The 25,868-nt window shown below is 45.7% G+C and overlaps 1 protein-coding gene across 2 annotated transcripts in view; it reads left to right on the plus strand.

Moving 5' to 3' along the window:
• Positions 1 to 1,181: 1,181 nt before the first annotated feature.
• The window catches only part of OXSR1 (oxidative stress responsive 1), a 99,478-nt gene continuing 74,791 nt past the window's right edge, over positions 1,182 to 25,868 (plus strand). For both annotated transcript variants that reach the window (XM_014945094.1, XM_014945095.1), the window contains exons 1-2: positions 1,182 to 1,456; positions 23,597 to 23,709. In XM_014945094.1, the coding sequence (XP_014800580.1) occupies positions 1,387 to 1,456; positions 23,597 to 23,709 (183 nt within the window). In that variant the 5' untranslated portion in view covers positions 1,182 to 1,386. The remainder of the gene's footprint in view (positions 1,457 to 23,596; positions 23,710 to 25,868) is intronic.

Here is a 25,868-nt window from a genome sequence, read left to right on the forward strand (position 1 = left end):
TAGACAGCAGCCTTTGTGGCTTCATGGTACCAATCAGCCTCTTATTCCTCACTCTTTTAATCTGATATTTTTTTTCCCCACTGACCACCAGATGCAATTTGGAATGCATCCAGATCAATTAAACTCCAGGTAGGGACTTGGGGGCCATGAGCTGTAGGATAAAGGTGTTGGGACATAACCACGAATCTTGAAATTGCAGCGTGGAGCAAGCAGAAGCATCTGGTAGCTGGGAAACCAGAGAACTGCTCATCCTCGGAGGCGGCGAGGAGAAAAGCTGAACCTTCTGATCCCTCCATACCCATCCTAACCCCGGGGACCTATTTTTAAACGTGGAATGTGGATCCCCAAAGCGCCTGGGCCAGGCTCCACACCTGCTCACTGCAGGGCCACAGCCAGCGGGGAAAAGGAGACTGAGGGCAGTGGTTTGGTCCTCGTTGCCTCAGGATTCCCCTCCTGAACCAAATCTGGGCAAGGCCCCCTCATCGCTTTCCATCCTTCAAATGCCCTGGGTTCCAATGTGTCTGTCACACCAGGGCTGCCGCAGCGGCCAGCTGCCACCACGTTTGGCACGAAGGCTGCTGGCAGGCTGCGACCAGGGCCTGCTCCCGCCCGCCCGGCTCTGAATCCCCCTCATGGCGGGCCCGGGCCCCTTCCCGCCGCTCCCCGGCCTTCGCCCCCAGCCCCGACCAGGGGCCCCGCAGGGCGAAGGGACCCTGGAGAAGGACAAGACGCGATTGACAGCCTCTCCACCAATGGGAGCGGCGGGTTCGGCGGCCGGCAGCCAATCACAGGCCGCAGTGACTCTTAAACCAGCAGTCCCCTCCCTCCTCGTGCCTGAGGGAGGGGAAGATGCGGGCGGCCGCCATCTTGTGTGTGTCACCCCCGCCCTTCCCTTTCTCCTCCTTACGGAGTCCTCCCGCTCCGCCACCCGCTCAGCCCGCCGCACCGGCCCGTCCCCCGAGGGTGGCGGCGGTGGCAGCTGAGTGAACCGTGGCGGGTTGGTGGTGTGGCGGCGGCGGGGTGCCACACTCAAGATGGCGGCGGGCGGCGCTTCCCTCCCCCCCTACCTCCTTTTCCCCCCCGGTGTAGCGGGCGGGGCGTGCGCGCGGCGGCGTGCGCGGGTGACGTCAACGCGCTCTGGGCATGGGCAGGTGGAGGGAGCAGGCAAAGTTTGGCCGGCGGTAGCGGCGGAGGCGGCGGCCGGGTCGCGGGTGCCGCTGCCCGGCGGGGGAGAGAGGCTCGGCTGGGGGGGTCGGGGCGGCCGGGCCGTTAGGAGCAGGAGCAGTAGCAGTAGCAGTAGCCCCTCGTCTCGGTTCTCCGTTCCCTCGCTCCTGCGTGGCGCTCCCCCTCGCGGCGCCTGAGGGAGGGAGGGCGGCGGGCGCGGCCATGGCCGAGGACCCCAGCGCGCTGCCCTGGTCCATCAACAAGGATGACTACGAGCTGCAGGAGGTTATCGGTGAGCAGCGACGGCGGGGCAGGAAGGGGGTTGGGGCTCGGCCGCCGCCCGGTGTCGGTGGGCGCTGCGGAGGGGGGGGGGTGTGTGGGGCACCCCCTCGCTGAGGGGGTGTGTGTCTCCTCTGAGGGAAGGCTGGGGGGAAAGGGGTAGTGTCTGTCGTTCCCCCCCTCAGTTGAGAAGGGTCCTGTCACACACAAGGAGTGTGTGACACACCAGCGATGTGCGTGTGGGGAGGGTGTGAGGGGAGGTCTGCCCCCTCCCTTCGCCCCCCCACTCCCTCTCCCCCGAGAGGTGTGGGGGTCTGGGAGACCCCTTTACTGAGGGAGATGTGTGGGGCTGTCCCCCCTTCCCATTCCAAGGGGGGTGTCTGTGGGTTCGCCACCCCCCTGCACCCACCCCTACCCCCCCGCCATGGGCTGTGCGGGCTCAGGGAGGAGCTGGGTGGGCTCAGGGGGGTTGCTCCCCCTCCTCACGCATGTGTGGGACCTGCAGAGTGGCTGTGGGTCTGCTCCCCGCCACCCCCCACAAGAGGCTTGGGGCGGTCATGGGGGGCACCCCCCTGTCAGGGGGCTCATCTCTAGCCTCTTCCTCTCTCCTCACCTCATGCCTGGCTGAGGGGACAGAGTGGGACGGGGTCTGTGGGGGCTCTTCTCTCTGCCCGTCACCCTGTGAAGTCGGACGTGCTGGGTGTGTAGGAGCAAACTCCACAGTTTACGTGGGCTCTCTCTTTCCAGGGCACCCCCTTTCATTTGAGGGGGACAACTCCTCTCTCCTTGCAGTTTCGGAGCCCCGCGTTGCTTTGGTCCGTGCAGGGGATGGAGGGTTTTGTAGCGCTGCCGAAAGAGCCTTGTATCCTGGGTTTTTGCTGCTGCTGTGAATTTTCATTCATTGTCCTCACAGCTCGAGGCCCCAGCCCTTCTCTCCATTAAATTATTATTCCCCCCCTCCCCTTCTTGACTTGAAACTGCACATTTACCAAAGGCCTCCCGCTGTACTGATTTATTGGCTGTCTCAACCATTTTGTTGGGGTGTGTGTTTGAGGGATATATTGCTCTAGGGCAAGTATGTGACACATCTGAGGTGGTGCCACAGGTGACTGTAAGGTCAGTGCCTCCAGCCTCACTCTCCAGAGGCACAGAATAAAGCAGGAGGCGGCAGGGCAGGCTCCCGGCCAAAAGCTTTTAGGAAGGAGGTTAATTTTTAGAGTAATCTTTGTGGATTGCTTTTATTTGAAGTTTATAAATGACGTAGCGCTGTCATGCCCGGGCCTTCCATCTCTGCCTCGTGGGGAGACTTGTTTTCTGTTAAGGAGGGTGGGAGAGTTTGTGAAAATGCTGTTTTAAGAGATTAAATTCTTGGCATTGTTTAAAAGTAGGAAGGAACTAAAGCTGTTGAGGGGGGGAAATCCTTCTGGAAATCCCTGTTGCTCTGTGGGATCGGGCTTTGTCCTCTCCCGTTGCTCAGTGGGAGCAGCAGTGCTTTGGGAAGGAGACAAACTCCTTGTAAAGTCCGAGGAGGTGTAATCTTACAGATCAATCCTTTAAACCTCCTTTGGAAAATGCACCCTGGGGAAGATGATGTTCAGCCCCTTATGAGAAGCAGGAGGTAAAGATGCAGGGAGGAAGGGGGAGAAAATGCCACCCATTTATCCAAGAAAGGGAGCTGGATCCTTGTGTATAGGAAATGCCTCTTTCTTTTTTTTTTTTAATTTTTTTTTTATTTTTCTCCCCTTCGGGAGCCTGTGAAGGGGTGCTCTGGTAGCACAAAGCAAGGATTTGAGCTTGAGTATCCAAGGATAGGAGCAAATGGACAATCTGCCTCTTTGTAGCTGAGGAGCAGAGTGGGATGGGAACAAAAGGGAATGGAAATGTACTTCTGCTCTTAGGAGAACTTGCTGCTGGAGACTCACATCCTACAGCCTCCAAGTATTAGGAGGAGCACAAAGATGTGTCCTCGTCTCACGTTAACTGACAGAACTTGGGGGAGAAATCAGGAAAGAAGTATTTGATTTCTTCTGTGTCTTTTCCCTGTCCTTCTGTAAACAGAGTTTCTGGATGTTGGCATTCTGGTGTGTGATGGAATGTACACTGAAATGTGTATATTGCAAACATATGGTTTCTCTTTTTAACTTTCCCATCCCCCCCTGACTCATTTCAAACATTGGTGTGGCTGCCAGCGTCCTGGATGGAGATGTGACGCAAGTTCCCTAGCATGTATATGATTTGTGGGACAAAATGTCACTGTGTTAACTGAGCTGGACTGTCTTGTGTCCTGCTTCATGGCTCCTGTAAACCTCGAGGAGGTTTTTTTTTTTGAGCTTCTTTACTCCTGTAGAGCTGTAAAAGTGTTTTTTTAAGCTTCTTTACTCCTGTAGAGCTGTAAAAGTTCTTCAGCAGCGAACAAAGAGGCGTCCTGGTGTGGAAGGAGTTGAACCTTGCACCGGTGCTTTTAAAGGATTTAACTTGTTTCCTGATGAAGAATGGTGCTCTTTACATTTAGAATCTGACATTCAGTAGGTTATCAGCTCAGCTATTTTTCCCCATTAGAACAAAGGAAATCAATGTGTAGTCCAATTCCTTAATTTCTACTGGTTTGGCCTGAAAATAGCTATACATGATTTTGATTTGATGTGGATGGCTCCATACCGTTTTGGGGCAGGAGTTGAACGGGCAAGTTTTCTACCTGTAAAAGAGAACTTCTCCTGTAAAACTGCCCTCCTGATTCTTGTTAATACTAAAAAAAAAGGATTACTCAGCGTTGGGGATGACTCATGCCATGATAAAGGTATGGATTAATGCCTGTGTCTAGTGTGCTTGGTTAGTAACTGCTGAGTAGCCTCCTTAGGATAAATAACGTTCCACTGAATCAAGGAACCTTGTTCAGGATTGTAACCCAACTTTCATTTCAAAAAAAGAATGAAGGTGGGGTAGGAGAAGCAATTTGTAAAGCATTTCTATGAAATGTACACCCAGAGTAGGGATAGTCTTTGCAGGTGAATACCGCCTCTGGAGAAATCAGAATTCTCACCTAAAAAGAAAAATGTAGTCCGTGCTGGGGGTTGTGAAGGTGGTTTTCCAAGCGTGGATTGCAGATAAATCACAGCCGTCTTCTTTTTGAAGCCTGAAAAAGAAAATTCGACCTCCTGCTGCTTGTGCTGATGGGATACCTGCACACGCAGCTTCCCTTGGATCTCGCTATTCCTGTTGGAAATGCTGGTTAGCGGTAGCGAAGTTGGTTGGAACTGGGTCATTCTCATTTTGCTACTTTTTTGGAGAGATGAGAGCCGTGCTGGCTGTGGCTGTTTGATTTAGGAGCATCCTCTTTGCTGTGAACAGCCTGTGCCAGAAACAGAAGATAAATTAGTGGTGGGAGTGCTCCCTTGCTCTGTTCCTGTGCCCTTTCTCCCCTGGCAGATTCCTTCGTAGCGATGGGGACAAAGCAGGCTGCTCGAACAGATGTGGTGGGAGTTTCTTCTCCCCTCAGAAATCAAGCTTAAATTAAAAATTGAAGTCACCATTTACTGAACGATTAGGTTTTTTTTTTAATGACTGCAGTTTGTGTAGCTTTGGAGTTGGGCTTTGCCTGTGAACATGCTGATCTTTTGGAGTCGAATATTTAGATTTTTAGCCCGTGTTCTTTCCAAGCTCTATGTGTGAGCGTGTGTATGCGCACAGGGGAGAAATTTTCTTTTGTGGGTATAGAGGAAAGCCTTAAAATTTGGGGAAAATTTTCTTAATTCTGTGAAGATGTCTGTGTTCACCCATGTTGTGCTTGTGTAGTTTTATCATGTATTGAAGAAGCACTGCTATTGAAAAAGGGCAGCCTGTAAGTACTTACCAGTACAATCGAAATCTTGGGATGTAAAAACCAGGCTGGAAAGGGAGGCTCCTGTCCAATGATAACTTTTTAGGTTGTTTTTTTTTGAAGTGTGGTGTTTATTGTTACCTGTGAGCCTTGTGTGCTGGCTGCAGCCAGTTTCATATGCCTAGCTATTTAAAACCCATTCAAGAAAAACATTACACACTATAAAATATAACTGCTTAAGAACTAAATTGAGTGTTTAGACTTCAGTCTTCATGCCATATGTTTTGGTTTAGCATTTCCTCGCGGGTTCCCACTCCTCCCCCCAGCCTAGCTAAACAAAATTGCTTCCTCCAGCGTATTCCCAGTATTCAGGCTGGTTAAGTCATTTGAAGACTTGCTTTGTGTGCTCATGTATGAACTTTTTCCATTTAAAGTTGGTAGAAAAGCCTTTTTGTTGTTTTATATTATATTAAAGCTTGTATAAAACTAACTTTGGGGGAACGTAGGTCTGTTTTAAAAAAATGTTAGAGGTCATTCATTGCACTTGATCTGCTTGGACACTGAAGTTGGATGATGCTTGGTACCACTGTTTCTCAGTCGTTTGGACGTAGAGAAATATATATTTCTGTGTATTCCGGAGTGAGACTGAACATCCAGGTTACTCCTGCATCCAGGCTACCTTTCCTTTGGATACTCGTCACATCTCATTTCTTTAAGACCTTTAATACTATCACTCTACTAAAATAGGGCTAAATTGAGTCAATCTTCACCTCTTGGTGAAGCAAAAGGTGTTTAGTTGTGTGTGTCTGTTTTGTGTTTCTGTTTTTTTTTCTTAAATGGGAAGGAGGATAAAATGCACAAGGAAGCAGACTCGGGACATACAAAGCCAAGCTGTGGTGAAAGAGGCTGGCTGGGAAGAATACATCCTTTTTTATCGAAGCCTTGCCTGCTGATTTGAGGGGAGGGCAGTAGGTGATTCCTGCTGCTTTCAGCTATTCTGGGGTATAAAGAAAAAAAAAAGGGGGTGTTTAATGTAGAAATAGTTCACGCTTTCCTGTGGTTGATTTCTATGTGGTAGATTCCTGGACTGAATAATGTTTAACATTTTAATTTCTCAGGAATACCATTTAAATAGATTCAATTTAATGCAAATATCTTGGGTAGTGGTGGAAAATTTGGAGGTGCTGTGCTCCTGAGCACACCTGAGGGGTGTATGTGCTGACTGACAAATGGACCCCTGGGAGCCTCCTTCCTTCTGCAACTGATGAAATCTTGGGGAGGATCAGCTCTTCCCCAGAACGTTCATCTATTTCAACTTGGCAGCATCTATTTTATTTCTGAATGTTAGCAGCTTGCCCACTGAGTCAGTGTCCAGAGATGTAATCTTTTAATAAAAGTTGGAGCTGTTTAAACTGATGGGCAATAACGTTGGTTCTTATTGCTAATTGTGTTAGTGAATTGCGAAAAACTGCATTTTGGTCAAATTTTCTTGGAAGATTTCCCCCTACAATACATGATATCCATTGTAAATCTCTGCAGCAGTAAATTTAGCTGTGGACATGCTAATGGAGTGCTTGTAAACTCAGTGTTATTAAACTTTCTTAATAGGGAGAGACAGACTTGAGAGCTTTGTGGGTGTAGAAGAATAGCTGTTGGAGCGGTGGAATTTGGCATTGCAAAATCTTTGAAATATCAGGATCTTGGGGCTTTCCAGATGCATTTAGCCTATTACCCTGCACTCCCTTTAAAAATCAAACAAGTGAGATGCAGATATAAAGAACTTGGCTCTCAAAGTTGCTGCAGTTTCCTGTCACTTCACCTATGGGAGTTCAGCCTTGACGTTTCTAAAAAACCATCAAGCTCCGTCTGTCGTTCCGGCAGCCTCTGGGAAGGTCTCGGGGGCAGGGTTAGGCCCCTGGCTGATGGACAGTCCAGGCTCTTTACCAGAAGGTCATCTCTCTTGGTGCATGAGAGGAGGTGTGGTACCTCGAATGTGCAAAATAAGGCATATGCTGATGGAGCCATACAAAGAACAAAATCAAACTTGTCTCAGTAAGACAAGATGACTGTAGCAAATAGTGTAAATACAGCTCGGTGACAACGGGGTGACAGATACCTGACTAAACCCATGATGCCACTTCAGTATTTCTCATGTTCCTCTTGTGCCTGAATTCGAATGAAGAGATTGACCTTAGTGTGGGATTCTGTCAGCTCTAAGTTTGGTCCCTTTGGTTGCTTGGGTGCTTTGTTTGCCTTGAAATATCACTAATTTGGGGGATTCTCATGTTAATCATCACAGCCTGCAATTGCTTGTTTTTAACCAGCTTATGTGGTCCCATCACATAGTACAAGCAGGTAGGGATTTGTGGTGATCCAAATGCAAAAATTAAAAAATCCAGTATCTCTTTTTCATCTCTACTCAATAGCTACAACATCCAGCAACTTTTTTTTTTCCCCCCAAGTCCTTTCTCTCACCACTGCCCAAGGTTCTTGAAGATTGCTGTTTCCTGCTATGTTCTACTGCATGCAGAATTTTTTCTTAACACAGATTTTCTTGCAATTAAAAGAAATTCCACCTCCAAAAAAAAATTAATGATTGTGTATCAACCTCCACCAAACCAGAGCCTAACACACCTTGCAAGGGTTTCTTAGACCTCCTTGGTTCTGCACACTGGGAAGTCCCCAGGGGACAGCTGTCCTCAAGTCTTAAAGGCTTCACAAATCCCACCCCTGAATGAAGTACAGAGTAAATCCATGGCACTGATTCACTTTCTCACTGAATTGTCAAATTGCCTGAGTCTTCCCTCCACACATCCATTAAGGTTTTATACAGCTTGTACTGCGTGCGTGTGAAACAACACTCAAACTCTTAGAACTCAGGCAAATTAAAATGCGTTTTTAGGGAATACAGAAAAGCTCTTCTGAATCAGGTTTTAGTTTCTGGCCAAATTTCAATTTTCTGCCCCATCCGTTTTGTCTTGGGAGCTACAGAGTTGGGGGCGGAGGAGGGAAATTTCTTATTTTGTTTCATTTCACTGTTTCATGCTAAACTGACTTTATAGCATTCTCCCAAATGGATATTTCCTTCAGGCAGGAAATGAGCCTATGTAAATTCATCCTGGAGAGAAAAGGTACGAGCAGCTGTTAAAGAATAGTGAGAGCTGAAATACTTCAGTGATCATCTCTTACTGTAGTAAATTCTCCTTGGCTTTTGCCAAAATTTTACTGCTTTATAGTCATGAATGGTAATTTAAGCACAAACTTTACTCTTATTTTACTGCTAGCACCTTGCTATTAATAAAGTTGTGTGGGAGGATGGTCTGTTTCCTTTTCATCCATCCACAGAATTGTTAATTAAGTTAAAACTGCAGAGTGAGATTTTTGACCTTGAGCACCCCGCTGAGTCTTCTGAGCACATGGCATGTCCTGTGGTACCCTCTGCTCATTTTTTCTGTGGAAGAACTTAAGTTGCAATTTGTCATAAATCAGAGTTAGTTGATGAATTTTACTGTTTGTTAGAGGGGAGAGGGTTGTCAAATAGGAAAATATTCTTTAAAAAAAAAATAGTTGTGAATGTGGAATTGTATTTACATTCTTGTGGTCCAGGCATGAGATTATTGCATTTTATGGCAATTCAACATATGTTTTGTAAAACTGAAGTTTTCCTACACACTGGATGAAAGCTCCACAGTTACTGTTGGATAGGTTGTGCATTTTCATTTTTGATTCAGTCTAAGTTAGGCTTTTGCTCATTTTTGGTCTTCAGGGGATTTTTAAGTCCATTTTCTTGGGCTGCAGGGTTTGTTCCAGCTCTCTGAAAAGGAAGCTTTGAAAACGGTGCAGAGAGTTGTGGAAAATGATGGCGTTTGAAAAAGTGAGAGAGCAAGTTAATGGCTCTGGGATGAGAGCACTTAAAGAATATGTTTTTCTTAAGAAAATGTGCTGGCTGTGCTCAGAGCTGGTACCTGTTGAGGTAAGTGGGGCAGCTGAAACAGCAGTTGGGCATTTCAGGCCATCTCCAGCTTCAGGCAGGCAACACAATATTAGATTATCTTGATGGCTTAAAAACTCATAAATAAGATGCTTCTTGTCACAGAGTAAACACCTTGCCTGCAAAATCCCCAGAGATGGATTTCATTATGTCAATTTTCCAAACAAAACCGGAAAGCTACTGTCACTTGTTTTGCTGAGATGCAGAGCTGGAAAGGACTCGTGGGGTCATGGGGTCCGGTTCCCTGCTATAGCTGATGCCAGATTGTATAATCCCTATACCAAATTAATGAGTGCTTGTGTTTGAAATGGTGCATGGGGGAATTACAGGCACACGTTCTATTAAACACTCGAACCTCCCTGTGACCCTGTCATCGCTGTATGAAACAGCTGCTTAATGGATTCCCTGCGACAGTGGGAAGTAACAATGCCTTCTCTTTCATAGCATGTGTCTATAGCTCAGTGGGGTTTTTTTATGCTACTTGCTTTACATTCAGGCTGTATCTGCAAGGACACTTCCCAGCGAAGGCAAGGGAGAGCTGCAGTGTGGTGTTTGTGCTATCTCCAAATCTTAGATGTGTTGGGCTACAAACGTCTCTGATCTGCAATTCCTTAAGAACTGCCAGTAGAAAATGAGTCCTTTGGAGACTTGATGTGTTGTATGTCCTCACCCATAAGAATGTCATCTCCTGTGCCATTTCATAGAATTATAGAATGGTTTGGGTTGGAAGGGACCTTAAAGATCATCCAGTTCCAAGCCCCCTGCCATGGGCAGGGACACCTCCCACCAGACCAGGTTGCTCCAAGCCCCATCCAGCCTGACCTTGAACCCCTCCAGGGATGGGGCATCCACAGCTTCTCCGGGCAACCTGTTCCCAGCACCTCACCACCCTCACAGAAAAGAAGTTCTTCCTGACATCTAATTTAAATTTCTTATCTTTCAGTTTAAAACCATGACCCCTCGTCCTGCAGCTACACAATTCCTTAAGAACTGCCAGTAGAAAATGAGTCCTTTGGAGACTTGATGTGTTGTATGTCCTCACCCATAAGAATGTCATCTCCTGTGCCATTTCATAGAATTATAGAATGGTTTGGGTTGGAAGGGACCTTAAAGATCATCCAGTTCCAAGCCCCCTGCCATGGGCAGGGACACCTCCCACCAGACCAGGTTGCTCCAAGCCCCATCCAGCCTGACCTTGAACCCCTCCAGGGATGGGGCATCCACAGCTTCTCCGGGCAACCTGTTCCCAGCACCTCACCACCCTCACAGAAAAGAAGTTCTTCCTGACATCTAATTTAAATTTCTTATCTTTCAGTTTAAAACCATGACCCCTCGTCCTGCAGCTACATTCCCTAAAAAGGAGTCGTTCCCCATCTCTCCTGTAGGCCCCCTTTAGGTACTAGCAGGGGGCTATAAGGTCTCTCTGGAACCTTCTCTTCTTTGGGCTGAACAACCCCAACTCTGTCAGCCTGTCTTTATAGCAGAGGTGCTCCAGCTCTCTGATCATCTTTTTGGCCCTTCTTTGGACTCTTTCCAAGAGGTCCACATCCTTCCTGTGCTGAGGACTCTAGAGCTGGATGCAATACTCCAGGTTAACCTTTTTCTGTCTCTCACCTTGCAAGGTTGTGTGCTGAGCAATTTGAAATCTGAGGCCTTAAGTTCCATCCCTTCCCTAAAGTAAAAATTATGATCGACGATGCCAAATGCTGTCTAATAAATAACTTGGGATTAACAGCTAAGAAATATCTGGGTATTGACTTCCAGCAAACTGTACTTTACTGGAAAAAGTGTCTTGAGCATGAACTCTTTTCCTGTTGAATGACACACCAATGCAAATATCTATTTGAACAGCTGATGTACCAGCAGCCTGAGGATAGTTATTTGTCCAGATCCTAAGGCTCGTGATGATTCTCATTACTCTTGGTTAAAGAATGTCATTTTTAACCAGTGGGCTAATCTTGTGTGCTGAACACAGTAATAGATGCAGAAAAGACTTATTAGATCAAGCTATTCCCTAAAAAGAGAGGATAATAGCCTTCATGAGAGGACATATCTGATACTTAAAAGATTATTTACCTAAAATAACCACTGTACTATCAAACATCTGCACTGCATGCAGACAGATTGTTCTGTTTAGTGGAATCCCGGCCAAATAAAATATCCTCTGCAGTTGACAATTAGAGTTGAGACAGAGTTCAGAGATAAAGGTTGGGAGGGAAGAAAGGAGAATGCTGGGCTTGGCTACTGTACCAGGACTGTGTTTCGAGCCTTGGTAATACCTGATGACAGCCAGCATGATATTTACATTGCTGCATATACCATAAAAGCAACTGACAGTGATTAAAAGGGAAGGATAAACCTTCTCCAGTAATATTGCTGTGTTTGGAAATGAGATGTCTGAGCCTGCTTTCCGTCGTGTAGAATTAACACTGCATAGCTGCAGTGCCCTTTAAATTAGCCAGGCAGGTCCACATCCTTCCTAGAGCTGAGGGCTCTAGAGTTGGATGCAGTACTCCAGGTTAGCTTCTTTCTGTCTCTCACCTTGCAAGGTTGTGTGCTGAGCAATTTGAAATCTGAGGCCTTAAGTTCCATCCCTTCCCTAAAGTAAAAATTATGATCGACGATGCCAAATGCTGTCTAATAAATAACTTGGGATTAACAGCTAAGAAATATCTGGGTATTGACTTCCAGCAAACTGTACTTTACTGGAAAAAGTGTCTTGAGCATGAACTCTTTTCCTGTTGAATGACACACCAATGCAAATATCTATTTGAACAGCTGATGTACCAGCAGCCTGAGGATAGTTATTTGTCCAGATCCTAAGGCTCGTGATGATTCTCATTACTCTTGGTTAAAGAATGTCATTTTTAACCAGTGGGCTAATCTTGTGTGCTGAACACAGTAATAGATGCAGAAAAGACTTATTAGATCAAGCTATTCCCTAAAAAGAGAGGATAATAGCCTTCATGAGAGGACATATCTGATACTTAAAAGATTATTTACCTAAAATAACCACTGTACTATCAAACATCTGCACTGCATGCAGACAGATTGTTCTGTTTAGTGGAATCCCAGCCAAATAAAATATCCTCTGCAGTTGACAATTAGAGTTGAGACAGAGTTCAGAGATAAAGGTTGGGAGGGAAGAAAGGAGAATGCTGGGCTTGGCTACTGTACCAGGACTGTGTTTCGAGCCTTGGTAATACCTGATGACAGCCAGCATGATATTTACATTGCTGCATATACCATAAAAGCAACTGACAGTGATTAAAAGGGAAGGATAAACCTTCTCCAGTAATATTGCTGTGTTTGGAAATGAGATGTCTGAGCCTGCTTTCCGTCGTGTAGAATTAACACTGCATAGCTGCAGTGCCCTTTAAATTAGCCAGGGATGCTGGCAAGAAATCAAATAAATATAATTGGTTTCAAACTGAAAATCTAATTTAGGCATGCTAATAGCATCTTAAGTAAATGTGGGAGGTCACACAGGACTTGTGTAACTGGCCCTCGGAGCTCAGTGTAGTTGCTGCCATGGGGAAAATGGCCTCAAAGGTGTTCCCCAAAACACCCAGGTACCTTGTATGTTTGCATTTGCTGGTGAGGTTCTGGTGTCTTCCTTGCAGACCGTCAGGGTGTCAGTACTGGTTCTGTCCTTTTCTTGAGATGAACTTCAGGCTAAATCATACCAAGCTAAAGGTGTGATGGGGATGTGTGCTACTTTCAGCTAATTTGGGGTATCCTAGGGGCTGCAGGAGGTTGGGCATGCAATCATAGCAGCACGCCCTGACCATATCTCTCCATTCTTTGGTGCTTGCAGTGAAAAGGTTGGGGAGAATATTAAATGGGCTGATATTTGCCCCTGTTCACAGATACCACCTGTGACCGGTGGCTTTTTCTCTTGGCTTGATTTTCTTCCATCTCTTGTAGAGTCCTGTGCAGTCCTTCCCTGTGCTCAGCAGCACTCGGCCGTAGGGAGACGGCTGAAAGCCTGGCTCTGCTGCCTGCACCGAGAGCTGGTGACCGTAGGTGAAGCAGTTCATTGGTGAAATCAAACAGCAGAGTGACCTCGGTGACAATTTTGTCAGATCTCTTACTGACATGCTTTGCGTGGCCAACCCTATTCCTCACTCTCCGTTCCGGTCCTGGCCTGTGTTATATTGACAGGCTGACTGTTTCCTCTCCAAAGCTGTCCGTAAGGATTCCCAACCTGAATGTTTGCTGAAGGTGGGAAAACAGATGACGTTTTTCTGTGTTCAGGGCCTAAGAGATACCGAAAGAGTTTTGAGAGAACAATGCAGGATGGGGTGGGGTGAAAATTTCCATAAGACTCCCCTTCCTTTCTGCAGAAACCTTGGCATTGAGTCGTGCCGTTTACAATAGCCAGATCTCTCTATAACTTAGAAATCAGAGAGTCATTTATTTATAACGTGGAGTTCGATGAGGCCACGGGGAGAGGTACCCAGCTGTGGCTATTTGCCATCAGTTGCTGATAGCTCTGAAAATGATCATAGAATCATAGAATTTCCCAGGCCGGAAGGGACCTCCAAAGGTCAACTAGTCCGACCTCCCCGCAGTCAGCAGGGACACCCCCAACTAGACCAGGTTGCCCAGGGCCTCGTCGAGCCTCTCCTTGAATATCTCCAGGGAAGGGGCCTCAACCACCTCCCTGGGCAACCTGTTCCAGTGCTCCACTACCCTCACAGTAAAGAATCCCCTTCTAATCTCCAATCTAAATCTGTTCCCCTCCAGCTTGAAGCCATTGCCCCTCGTCCTGTCACTACAGGCCTTTCTAAACAGGTTCTCCCCAGCCTTCCTGTAGGCTCCCTTCAGGTACTGGAAGGCTGCTATTAGGTCTCCCTGGACCTGATATTGGACTTCTTACAAGTGATTGAATATGGGTTTATATTCCTCCTTTCAAGGCTGAGAACTGAATTCAGAACTGAAAAAAGACCTGGGCAATAGGTTTGCAATGTCGAGTGTCTTTGTACTGGTGGACTGCTGAAGGGGAAGCACCTCTAAATGTATCTTTACTGGTTTATCACTGTTCTTTGCTCTATGTGGAGTATTACGAGTCCTGAGCAAGACATCGTCTTACATGGGCAGAAACCTCTGAGCTCTGAACACAATGCGTGGGTTTCAGCGCTGTTGTCAACAGCGAGAGCTCTCATCAAGATGGTGAATAATTCGCTGTCAGCAAGTTTACATGCAGTTCAAATATTTTGGCTGGATTTCAGATTTGATAGCTGAGTTTCAGAAATCTGCTTCTTATTTTCTGACATTCTTTGAGCGTGCTGGATTAGTGCTGGAATATGATTTGTCTGTTGGACACCGCAGGTACCAACATGAAATGATTGAGCAAAGATTCTCAGGCTTTGGGCAAAACACGTAATTGAGTCTTAACAACACAAATCCCTTGTGTGTGAGTACTGTTTGAAATAAGCGGCCTTGCAACTTGCACGGAATTGGCAAACTACTTGAGCTCTGGAATAAATGACCAGAGGTCATTACAAAGAGATACACCTGCAATTTAAATGAAAAACCGTAGGATTTCAAGACTAATAACTGTGCTTTGTCCCATTCCTCCTTCCAATTCTTTCATTAAAAAGTCTAGACTGCAGTCATCAGACGCGGCGGTGTGAAATAGAAGTCATTTGTATTTAAGCCTTAATTCTGTGCCTGGACTTAATACCTCCCAATTATCACCCTTTCTCAATGTGTTGTCCAGCACATGCCCTGTGTCTTAATGTTCGTGCGGTCACCTTTGGCTTGAACCCAGCTAAATTTTCGCAGCGCTTGGCTGTGCTCAAGGTGAGCCCCAAAGAGGAATGAACGTGCTGCATTCAATGATGCGAGTTATGCTCTAGCGAAGGGCAGGGTGACATTTTGACATTGGCCACGTGGAAACGCAAAGTTTTAGAATAATTTATTTAAAACAGGCTCGAGCTAGTCTTTTTAAAGCCTTTTGCTCAGAAATATGAGAATAGCTACTGTCTTGTAAATATTATGCCTGCCTGTAGGACTAGAGCACACACTTCGTGCAGATGTCTTCATATAGAGAGTGTACTTATGCCGTGATGTATGGGGGATTGCTGATTTTCCTCCACCCCAAATATAGGCTTTAAAATTGGCTTCCTTACAACTCTTCTGTTAAATCTGCTTTCACTTTCTGGCTTTGCTTATGCTTCTTTGTTATACTAGATGATTTATTTCTTTCCTGCACTGTATTAGCAAGTATTTCTTTCTTTCTTCTCTACGCAATATCTTTTTTCCTCCATTGTAGATCAAGTAGTGCATGACTGGAGTTGAGAGAGGATGCACCAAGTTAAACCTGGCATTTTACTGCCTCTATCAGTTGATTTTTAAATTGGGTGTTGCCATCTTGCACTGTGGATGTGTCATCCTTTGGCTTGTGGAGAAATGAACGTAAAGCCCTGGTTCCTTTCTATGGGAAATACTACTCGTAGTAAATCCCTAACAGGAGTTAGTGGTGGAAATGGCTGGGAGCGAGCGTGGCTCTGCTGGTGCAGCTCCAGGAGCTTCCCGGGGGTAGGTGGATGTTTGTGCTCCCCGTGTCACTGTGGGAGGGGAGATCTGCTCACTCTGGTGGTTTTGTAGCTTTTCTGTCATCTTGGCCATGGATTGCTCTTCTGCTGCTTTACGTTCCCACAGATTTTTCAGCCAGTCACAGAATGCTCCCTTACTGGTTTCACTGCTGCTCATGGTTTTCTAACAGCGGTGTTCAGAGTCAGCTTGCTGTTTGGGTTCACTCTGAGCAGTGCTAGAGGCACTCAAGGGATCTTCCTGCTGATTCGGGGCTGTAATTTCACTTCTAGCATTGTTAACATTTGCAACACTCCTCCTGCACTACTGGGCTGAGTAGATGACACTTTCCTGTGAAAGCTTTCTCCTCATGGTGGACGAGCAGACTTCTTTCATTCCGTGTCAGATACTAGGAATATGTCTGAGTCCCATTCCAAATTCCCTTTGGTTTTATTAATGCCATCTGTAGCTGTCAGTGTGGATTGCATCTTCCATTTTGTAGCAGGAATTTGACACATAGCAGGGAGATGGCTTGAAGAGCTATGACCCTATTGAAGGACCATTAGCATTGCATTACTTAACTCTTCCTGAATTGCGGGGCTTTTGCCAGGAAGACTTTTGACATCCAGTGGACTCTTCTTACCAAGTCCTGCTTGGGGAAAGGAGTATTCCCACCCTGTTCTGAGCTCACTACAAATTTAAGAGTAGGCTTTTTTGCTAGCTTGTTTTCAGAAGAGGCTCATTCTTTGTGAGAGGACTCTCTTCTTACCAGAAAACTCAAATGAGGTGGAGAAAATAGAGGCATAACTTTGCCTTTATGGCAAATGGATCAAGCAATGCAAGATCAGTCTGAGTTTGCAGTCTGGTGGTTAATTTCTGGCTTAATTAGATCTGTAGCTGCTCTGTGCTCTGTAAGAACGCTTAAGAAATTCTATCCCCAGTTTTGTAGCTTTGTGTTTTATTACTGTATTGTCCTTGGAGCAAGTAACCACAGAGCAGGGCTCCCACAGCTCTTTGGCAGGAGGCTGTCAAAGAGCTGAAGCATCCGGAGATGAAGGTTGTGGTCCCTGTGCCCGCCGTGGCAGACGTTGGATACGGAGCCTGTGTTATAAAACATTAAAGGTCTCCTGGGATTTGAGTGTCCTGTCTGTGTCATCTGGAGTGAGGACTGTTAATGTCACATCCTTGACTGAGAGACCTTGGAGGGGGGTTTCTGTATGATTCCATGGCTGGGTCTTGTCTTGTCGTGATAGATGTGTAATCCCATAAAGATAGGGAGTGAAGGAAACTCTGTACTTCTCTTGCTACTTCTGCAGCTGATCACAACGGGTGATTTGCTTGGTTGGTGTATGCAGCAGGGTGTGAGATAAACCCTTTGAGAGATCATAGAATCATAGAATGCTTTGGGTTGGAAGGGACCTAAAAGATTATCTTGTTCCAAACCCCCCATGTCAGAGCCTGCAGGACATGGTTCTGAATTTTTATCTTTTTACCTAAAACTGGATACCTGGAGCCTGAAAGACATTGCTTGGTCCAGAGCAGCCTTGCAGGGAAGTGTTTTGTGTGTATTGTTCATAAGAGGAAAACCCAGGGGCACAATTATAAACAGAGCCTGCGTCACAAGCGTCTTTCTGGCACTGCTCTCCAGATAGTGGAGGATGGATTCCAGATCTTGCTTAAAAATAGAGAGCTTGTGTGTGCGCTGGGGAATGGAGAGAGGAGAGGGCAGAGTTGTGCAGAGATGTCCAACTGCTCATGCTCTAATGCTGAAAGAGACTTGAGAACGTGTCTTACAGGAACAGGCTGAGAGATGGGGATTTCTTCACTTTTCTAAGAGTGAGCTAAGGGAGGATGTCCTTGCTGTCCTCAGTTATCTAGTGGGGAGCTGTAGAAGAGATGAAGCTGGACTCTACAGAGGTGCATGGTGAAAAGCCATGACTATAAGCAATGTTAAGGAATCTGATTAGATACTGAGGTGAAAAAAGCTTTACTATGTGGGTGGTCAAACACAGGAACACCAAAAAGGTTGTAGAAATATTTATTGTTAAAGGTATTCAAAATTAGACTGAATTTGATGCTGAGAAGTCTGCTCTAACTTCCCCCTGCTTTTGGCTCCTGCTGTTCTCAACTCCTGCTCTAGTGGACTAGAGGCCTCCAGAGGTTCCTTCCAACCGAAGTTGCTTGCAACATTCATTTGACCCTGGAAGAGTGTAATTCCTCTGCGGAGGGGATTTGATACCACATGAAGATAAAGATTGATGCTCCAAGACTGATACAGAAGATGTCCCCTGTTGATTGAAACAGCTGCGAGCAACTGAGTTACCTTGAAGGGAAGTTTTCACATCTCCCAGGGTACCTGAAACTCAGTTTCTAGTAGTGGGATGGATTTAAATCTTGGGTAACACTGTTGGTTTTGTTTTTTTTGTTTTTTTTTTTGGTGAGCACTCTTTCAGTGTAGCTGCTTTAAGTTGCCATTGCGGGTGGTGGGGGAATACTGTTCAGAGCCAGGATTTGATGTGTGTCCTGTGACCGTTTGGCATGACTGTTCCCATTGCTTAAGCAGATATCTCTGCCAAAAGGACCTCTGGCTTCAATTGCATTCGCCTGGGAGGAGGCATCAGTGCAGTTCATCCCAGTCTTACTGGGAGAGCTGCGATGTCCTTATGTGGTTGCAAAGATTCAGTTATCTTTGGAAACAAAGTGTATATGAACGTGCTGTGTCCTCAGGTCAGACCTCTGTCTTTCCGCTCCTCCAAATAGCCTGGAAATCAGTGCTTTCCATTAACTTTAACAGAGACCTCAGAGGGGGTTTGTTTGTTTTTATTAAAACCAACAAGCTTTGTATAAATTATGTGACAGTAAGTGACTGCAGAAGAGATGGTGTGCGACCTCCCTTGAAGGCTGATGGTGGAGTTCTGCAGGGAGTTTGTCTCAATTTAAGGAGAAATTCAGGCTGGAGCTCTGGGTGCTGAAGGTAGAGGCAACACTAATCCCGAGGACCAGAGGAGATACTGAATCCTGATTTCCCAGGGTAACTGAGGGCTTGGAGAGTTTTTGATTTGGGGTGTTTTCGTCCTTTCAGAGGTTGGTTTTATTTCAGAAAAAGCCATTTAATCATAGAAACATGAAAGAAGGAAGGGTTAGAAAGGGTATGTTTTCCTCCTTAGGCAGTGTTTCCTAAAGCAGGTCATGACCCTTTTATGCAGGAATTTTGCAGCTGCTATCCTAAGGGTTGGAACTGAATCTGAGAGCCTACAGAGGCGAAAGCAGGGGGTATTAAACAGATCCTAATACCCGCTCGGGGTCTCTTTCCTCCCCCTCCTCCCCCAGCCCTCAACAAAATGATCTCCTGCTTTTCAGGAATAAAGCAGCCAGCATTTGGCTGTGCCCAGTTTTCATTGTTTTGCTAAGCTGTTATGCTGGGAAGAGATTAACTGGGGAGCGAATTTTCTCCGAAAGCTGATCTTGAGGGAGGCTGAGGGAAGAGCCTCAGCACTGACCTTGATCCGAGTGTTTTGAGGTGGGGAGCAACCATCAACTGAGGCCAAGAACATTAACCCAGTGCTGCCCCACAGCCTTGCAGCTGAACAGCACTGGGGACTGTGCTGGGCTCTGATCACAGCAGATCTGCATCTGCTTGGAGAGTTGGGTTGTCTAAGTTGTCTCACCGTAGCACAAACTGCCCTTGTGTTTTTTTTTTTTTTCTCATTGAGGGTGGTTCAGAGAAGTTATGGATGCCCCATCCCTGGAGGGGTTCAAGGCCAGGCTGGGCTGGACTTTGAGCAACCTGGTCTGGTAGGAGGTGTCCCTGCCCATGGCAGGGGGTTGGAACAAGATGATCTCCAAGGTCTGTTCCAACCCAAACCATTCTATGAATCTATGATTTGTAGCACCCAGGGAAGGTAGCAGCCAGGGAAGTCACTTCATTCCCCTCCTTTCCCTATATATTTGTCATCTCCTAAAATTTCAAAAAACTTCCTTGCCAGGCTTGGCCTTTTTCTCTCCGTGTAGCACCCAGGGAAGTCACTTCATTCCCCACCTTTCCCTATATATTTGTCATCTTCTCCTAAAATTTAAAAAAACCTCCTTGCCAGGCTTGGCCTTTTTCTCTCCGTTGGTGTCATCGTCTCTATGCTTGTTTTCACTTGGCGATGTGTTTAGCATCCTTGCTGTGCCTTCTCTCCTTCCCTTCTCTTGCCACCCTGGCATTTGACAAACAAATTGTATGGTTCCAAAGCCCCGAGTGCCCGTGTTGCTATGTTTTCTCTACTCCTCAAAGAAGCATGGAAACCCGGCTTTGTTTGGTCCCCGAAGCGCCGCACGCCGCCGTCGCTGCTACCAAAGAGCAGCTTGCTTGTGGCACATCGTGCTGCAGCTTGGCTTAATCCTTGCTTGATACGCTTTTGAGATTTCATTGTTTCTCTATAATTAAGTGCTACAGAGGAGCTGAAAGAAATGACGAATTAGCGGGTGAGGGGGGGAGTGGGGAGAGCAGGTGGTGATCGAACTGGAGAGAGCTGCCAGAGAGGTAGGAGCAGCAGGGAATTAAATGGGAGGAGTCTGGAGTTGGGATGATTCCCTGCCATGTGCCCAGAAGGATTTAGTTTGGGATTTCATTCCTGTTCAAATAATGCTGCACACCCTTAACAGATCGGGTCCCTGTAGGCTGGGGCATTCTCCAAACACTCAGTGAAAAGCAGTTTTTGCCCCGAAGTCCTAGTGAGCATTGATGAGGCAGGCTTGAGGACTGGGGAGGAGCTGTAGAATGCATGGTCCTGCTTTTAATTAGCCTGCATCTATTGTTTCTGGTAGTAACATCTTAAAAAAAAAAAAAACACCCAAAATAAATAAAACACAAAGCCATTCTTTGTGTAGTCACTGCCATAAAACCCTGGACTTCACTGTCATCTTGTGATACCACTATATCTTAAAAAAAAAAAATCCCAAAATAAATAAAACACAAAGCCATTCTTTGTGTAGTCACTGCCATAAAACCCTGGACTTCACTGTCATCTTGTGATACCACTACCATAGACCGAATCTTTCCGTTCTGGATTGTAAGAAGCATCTCTGCCAGCCATGCTTACACCAACTGGGTTTAACTGGCACAGAAATCCTGGCACATCATTTTGGGGAGGGAAGCAGACATTTGCTGAAGCTCATTGAGTGTCTGAGATATCCAGAAGGAGTCCTTGGGCGCAGATACTCCTGGGGTGATGAGGACCCTGCAGGTAGCTTTAGAGGCAAAAATATGTGCCGCAAAACTAACTGAAGAGTGAAAAGAGCTGTGTGACAGGACAGTCCTCTGAGATGCAGTCATGTATTCTTCCAGCATCTGGTTTGTGTTTTCAGCCTCTTTATTACTATGCACCAAGACTTCCAGAGAAAGAAATGATAATACTGATGCTTTGAATGTGTCAGCAGCATCGTTTCTTCTGGGATCTAACTCTTTCCAAAGAAATGATACAGGCACAAGTGTTTGTGTGGTTTTTTTTTTTTTTTGTCCTGGGTTCCAAAAGGCTATTGCTGTAGTGAGACCAGCAGTAATGGGAAATCCAAACTCACTTCTCCTACCTTTTGTCACTGCTTGTGTATGCTCTGCTGTCTTTGAGTCACTTTGTTGTGTGTTTTCACTTTTTTTTTTTCTTTTTTTTTTCTTCCCCCTCCCTGAAGAAGCAGCAGGAAAGTTCAGAGGAAGCAGGTACTGGGTGGAGAGGAGCAGGTCAGGGCAACCCAGGATTCCTGGTGGGGAATACGCTTGTGCTGGGGCTGCTGCTTTTGTGTTTGAGTCCTGCATCTTGTTCCCGATAAACAAAGCGACCACAGAGCAGTGTATGTGGAGGTTTGCTTTTGGGTTGTTTGTCCTGTGCTTAATACTGTGTATTTCAGCCCTGCTCCTGGCAGTCTAGCCAAAGCCAGCTGTCAAAACCTCCTCCCCTTGCTTTTTCGGAGTGCTTTTAGTTAATGGCTGCCCAGACTCTTCCATTGTCTCCATCCTTTGCTCAAGACCCTGCTTATGGCACTCAAACTTCGCTTTCAAAGACTCTTGTTAAATATTCTTGCCCCTATTGCCATCCTTTTCTTCCACCTAAGCTTTTCCTGGTAGCTTTGTTTTGCACTCTGCAAGGAATAGTCTCTGAAAAATAAGATGCGTGAAAGTAATAAATGGCCTCAGTCTTGAACTTTTTAAAAACCCATTTGCTTCATGAAATAGCACAGCTTTAGCAATCTTGCCGGTTTGTGTTCTGCACGTTGCTGCCTTCTGTCGTGAAAATGTAAACTCCTAAGTGCAGGGAATCCCTGGCAAGCTGGAGCTATTGTCCAGGGCACACTTGCAATGCCATATAAAGTGAAGTGAAACTCCTGTAGCTCTGCTACAGCCAGTAATGGTTGAAGATCAGAGGGGCAGAGTCCCACAGTTTGGGGCTTTGTCATTTATTTCAGTGTGACTTTGGACAGAACAATTTTTCCTGTGTCTTTCAGGGCCGGATTATGAGTTTTTTTCACACCTGATGCTTTATTTGAGTTTGGCTGTGACTTCATGCAACTTGCTCCGAGGAGTCTATTGATAGTGGCTGTAGAGAGTTTCAGTAGCCTTTGTTTGAAGATGAGATTGTAGGGTTTATCTAAACAAACTAGGAAAAAAAAAATGTTTGCAAAAATGTTTGCTTGACCTGTATTGTAGAATCTGGAAGGAGGTTTTAGAGTATTAAGAATAGGACACTCTGTTAAAATAGCTGTTTTATTTCAAAATGCAGAGTAGGTGTTCCCATCTCCCTCATCAGGCCAAGGGGGTTCAGGAGTTATGCCTGGGTTAATGAACAAAATAGCTGTAGTTTTATTTTTAATAAAAAATATTAAAAATAATTTTTAATATTGGCAATAGGGAGCTCTTGAGCTGTTTTCCACCTATCCTACCCCTTTTTTATTAATTTGAATTTATTCCTTTTCAGTGAAGTGTGTAAATGTGGCGAACGAAGATCAGGGTAGAAAATAAAGCAACAAGGTGTCCTATTGATAAGACCTGAATGTTGCAACTGTTTCTGGAGGCCAACAAATAGGGGTTTAACATCAACTAGATTTTAAATCTCACTGTTGCAAACTCCTTTTGATATCAAAGGATGTGATATTGCTGAGCAGTTTAAATCCAGGACTCTTACTGCTACTTCTAGCAGTTGGAACAACTGTACATTAAAAGATGCTGTTTATTTCCCTATTTAAATTTAAATGTTCTCTGGCTGTGGTTTTCAGCCCAGACACCGAGGCGGGTGTGCTACTACGTGAGAACTGGAGCTGAACAGGCTTGAATGAAGCCTACCTCGTGTCTCTGCATAAAATGAGGGGAGACGAGAACAGCAATTAGTACAGAAAAATATTTGAAAAATCTCATTAGTGTCGGTAGCAAAGTGTGGGGCTTGTTTCAACACCTTGGGTGAACACATCAGGTTAAAAGTCTGTGTGGCCTCAGCGGCCTTTCACTTCAGAGCACACAAGAAGAATCCCCCCTCTGTTATAAGTAAGCTGGAGACTGGGGTGGGTTATTTTTTTTTTTTGTCTGCAGAGCTATAATGATCCCTCATAAAGATCCACTTGTTTTCCTTTGGTTTGCCCAGGACTTCCATGTTGCAGCTGAGCTGACCCGCTGAGTTGCACAGCCCTGGAGTGCCTGGGGGGTTGTCTTCACTGGGTTTTCACCTGGCTCTGCTGCCTTCATTCACTGGCACCCGTAATTTTGTTGTGTGACCTCCCTTTCTGCTGCAGTCCCAGAATATATTGCTAACTCTTGTCTCTTTTTTCACCCGCAGGGAGCGGAGCGACTGCGGTGGTGCAGGCTGCCTTCTGCGCTCCGAAGAAGGAGAAGGTGGCAATTAAAAGGATCAATCTTGAGAAGTGTCAGACGAGCATGGATGAACTCTTGGTACGCAATCCAAATTGTCTGGGGAGGTTTATTTCATTGAGCATCATCTCCCTTTGCTGAGTGCCTTAAACAACTTTGCTTGAGGTGCTGTGAGGTTGAGGGGATTTGACTGATTTCACTAGAAGCGGTTCAGTTGTCCTGGATGTGGAACACTACTTACAATGTTAAAAAGATCAACTGTTGCAGAACTTCAGGCTATTTGTTTAGAGCTAAGTACTTTGAATAATCCCTTTGTTTTGAACAGAATTAATGTGCAAGTGTGAAGCTCAGCTGTGCCCACAAGAGCTCTGCAGTTTGAGAGGGATCCAGAGCTACACGCTTCCAGAATCTTTAGCATTTAAGAGTATGGCTTTCCTTACTTTTCCTTTCCTGCAGTTCTCTACATTTTTTTTTTTCCTCTCCCTCCAACTGTAAGGACAAAAAATGAATTAGCTCTTCTTGAATCTCTTTCCAGTACTGATGCCAGCTAAGGGATCACTCTGACGTATTGCAGGCTGCCATATGGAAACCCCCACTAATCTGAGTTCAGGACAGGAGGTGGAGTGCTTTGGAGCTGTAGCTCTGTAATTTTCTTCTGCTGTGTCCCTCTTCTCTCAAGATTTTCTCAATGGAAAACAGCTTCTGGCATGTAGCTGTGGTGACTAAAATTTCCTTTTTCTTATCTGGCTTGTGTGTTGATGGGCTTCATCTTCTCTGTTTCTGTGTGTGTGGAGTAGGAGAGTAGGGCAGCAGCTGCCACGTCCACCTCACATATGGAAGGTTGGGCAGAAACAGGCAGCTCTGTGACACACTTGTTTTGGTGACCGCAATTAGAAAGTAGAACAGGGACAGGATTCAGGAGTCGTGGCTGGATCTACTCTTGTATGATCTTCAGCAAGTCACTTGAGCCACGGTTCCAGTTTCCGTCTAGTGACTAATGCTATTTTTATCATTATAGGTATATCTGTAAATCTATATCTGTAAGTCTGCTCTATCCACCTCACATATGGAAGGCCGGGCAGAAAGAGGCAGCTCTGTGACACACTTGTTTTGGTGACCGCAATTAGAAAGTAGAACAGGGACAGGATTCAGGAGTCGTGGCTGGATCTACTCTTGTATGATCTTCAGCAAGTCACTTGAGCCACGGTTCCAGTTTCCGTCTAGTGACTAATGCTATTTTTATCATTATAGGTATATCTGTAAATCTATATCTGTAAGTCTGCTCTTGTAAGGAGGAAAGGCTCCATCCAAACGGTCACATTTCAGTGTGCCTGTGAAGGGTTGTGTGCAGGACTCTTAAGATGACCTGCATTCAAATCCTCCTATGGCTCATGCTACTGTAAGGGTTTGAGATCTCTCCCCTTTTCACAGTCAGTCTTTTTGTCCCAATGCCATTCCTTGGTGCTCTTCTCAAGTCTTTCATGTGGCTTGTCCCCACTACTCTGCCTCAGCTGTATTCCAAACTGTATAGTCATGGTGTAGTGATTGAGATTAATAGTCTTTGAGTAATTGCCAATTCCAGCTAAAAGGGTTAGGTTCAGAAAGACGTGCTGCAGAGACTTGACATGTAATTTTAGATGAATACTTTTAACTGTGGATTTTAAATGTCTGCTGACCTGTTCCTCACAATATTTTTTCTTGTTTTGGGAGGTAAGTCTGCTCTTGTAAGGAGGAAAGGCTCCATCCAAACGGTCACATTTCAGTGTGCCTGTGAAGGGTTGTGTGCAGGACTCTTAAGATGACCTGCATTCAAATCCTCCTATGGCTCATGCTACTGTAAGGGTTTGAGATCTCTCCCCTTTTCACAGTCAGTCTTTTTGTCCCAATGCCATTCCTTGGTGCTCTTCTCAAGTCTTTCATGTGGCTTGTCCCCACTACTCTGCCTCAGCTGTATTCCAAACTGTATAGTCATGGTGTAGTGATTGAGATTAATAGTCTTTGAGTAATTGCCAATTCCAGCTAAAAGGGTTAGGTTCAGAAAGACGTGCTGCAGAGACTTGACATGTAATTTTAGATGAATACTTTTAACTGTGGATTTTAAATGTCTGCTGACCTGTTCCTCACAATATTTTTTCTTGTTTTGGGAGGGACTGCAGTGAGTTGCTCTTGTCAGCTCTCCTAATTTTCCAATTTTGTGACTAGATGTAGTGTGTGTCCTTGTGTAGGCTTGTGTATGCAGC

This window comes from Calidris pugnax, unplaced genomic scaffold, assembly GCF_001431845.1.
Source record: "Calidris pugnax isolate Ruff unplaced genomic scaffold, ASM143184v1 scaffold54, whole genome shotgun sequence".
NCBI lineage: Eukaryota > Metazoa > Chordata > Aves > Charadriiformes > Scolopacidae > Calidris > Calidris pugnax.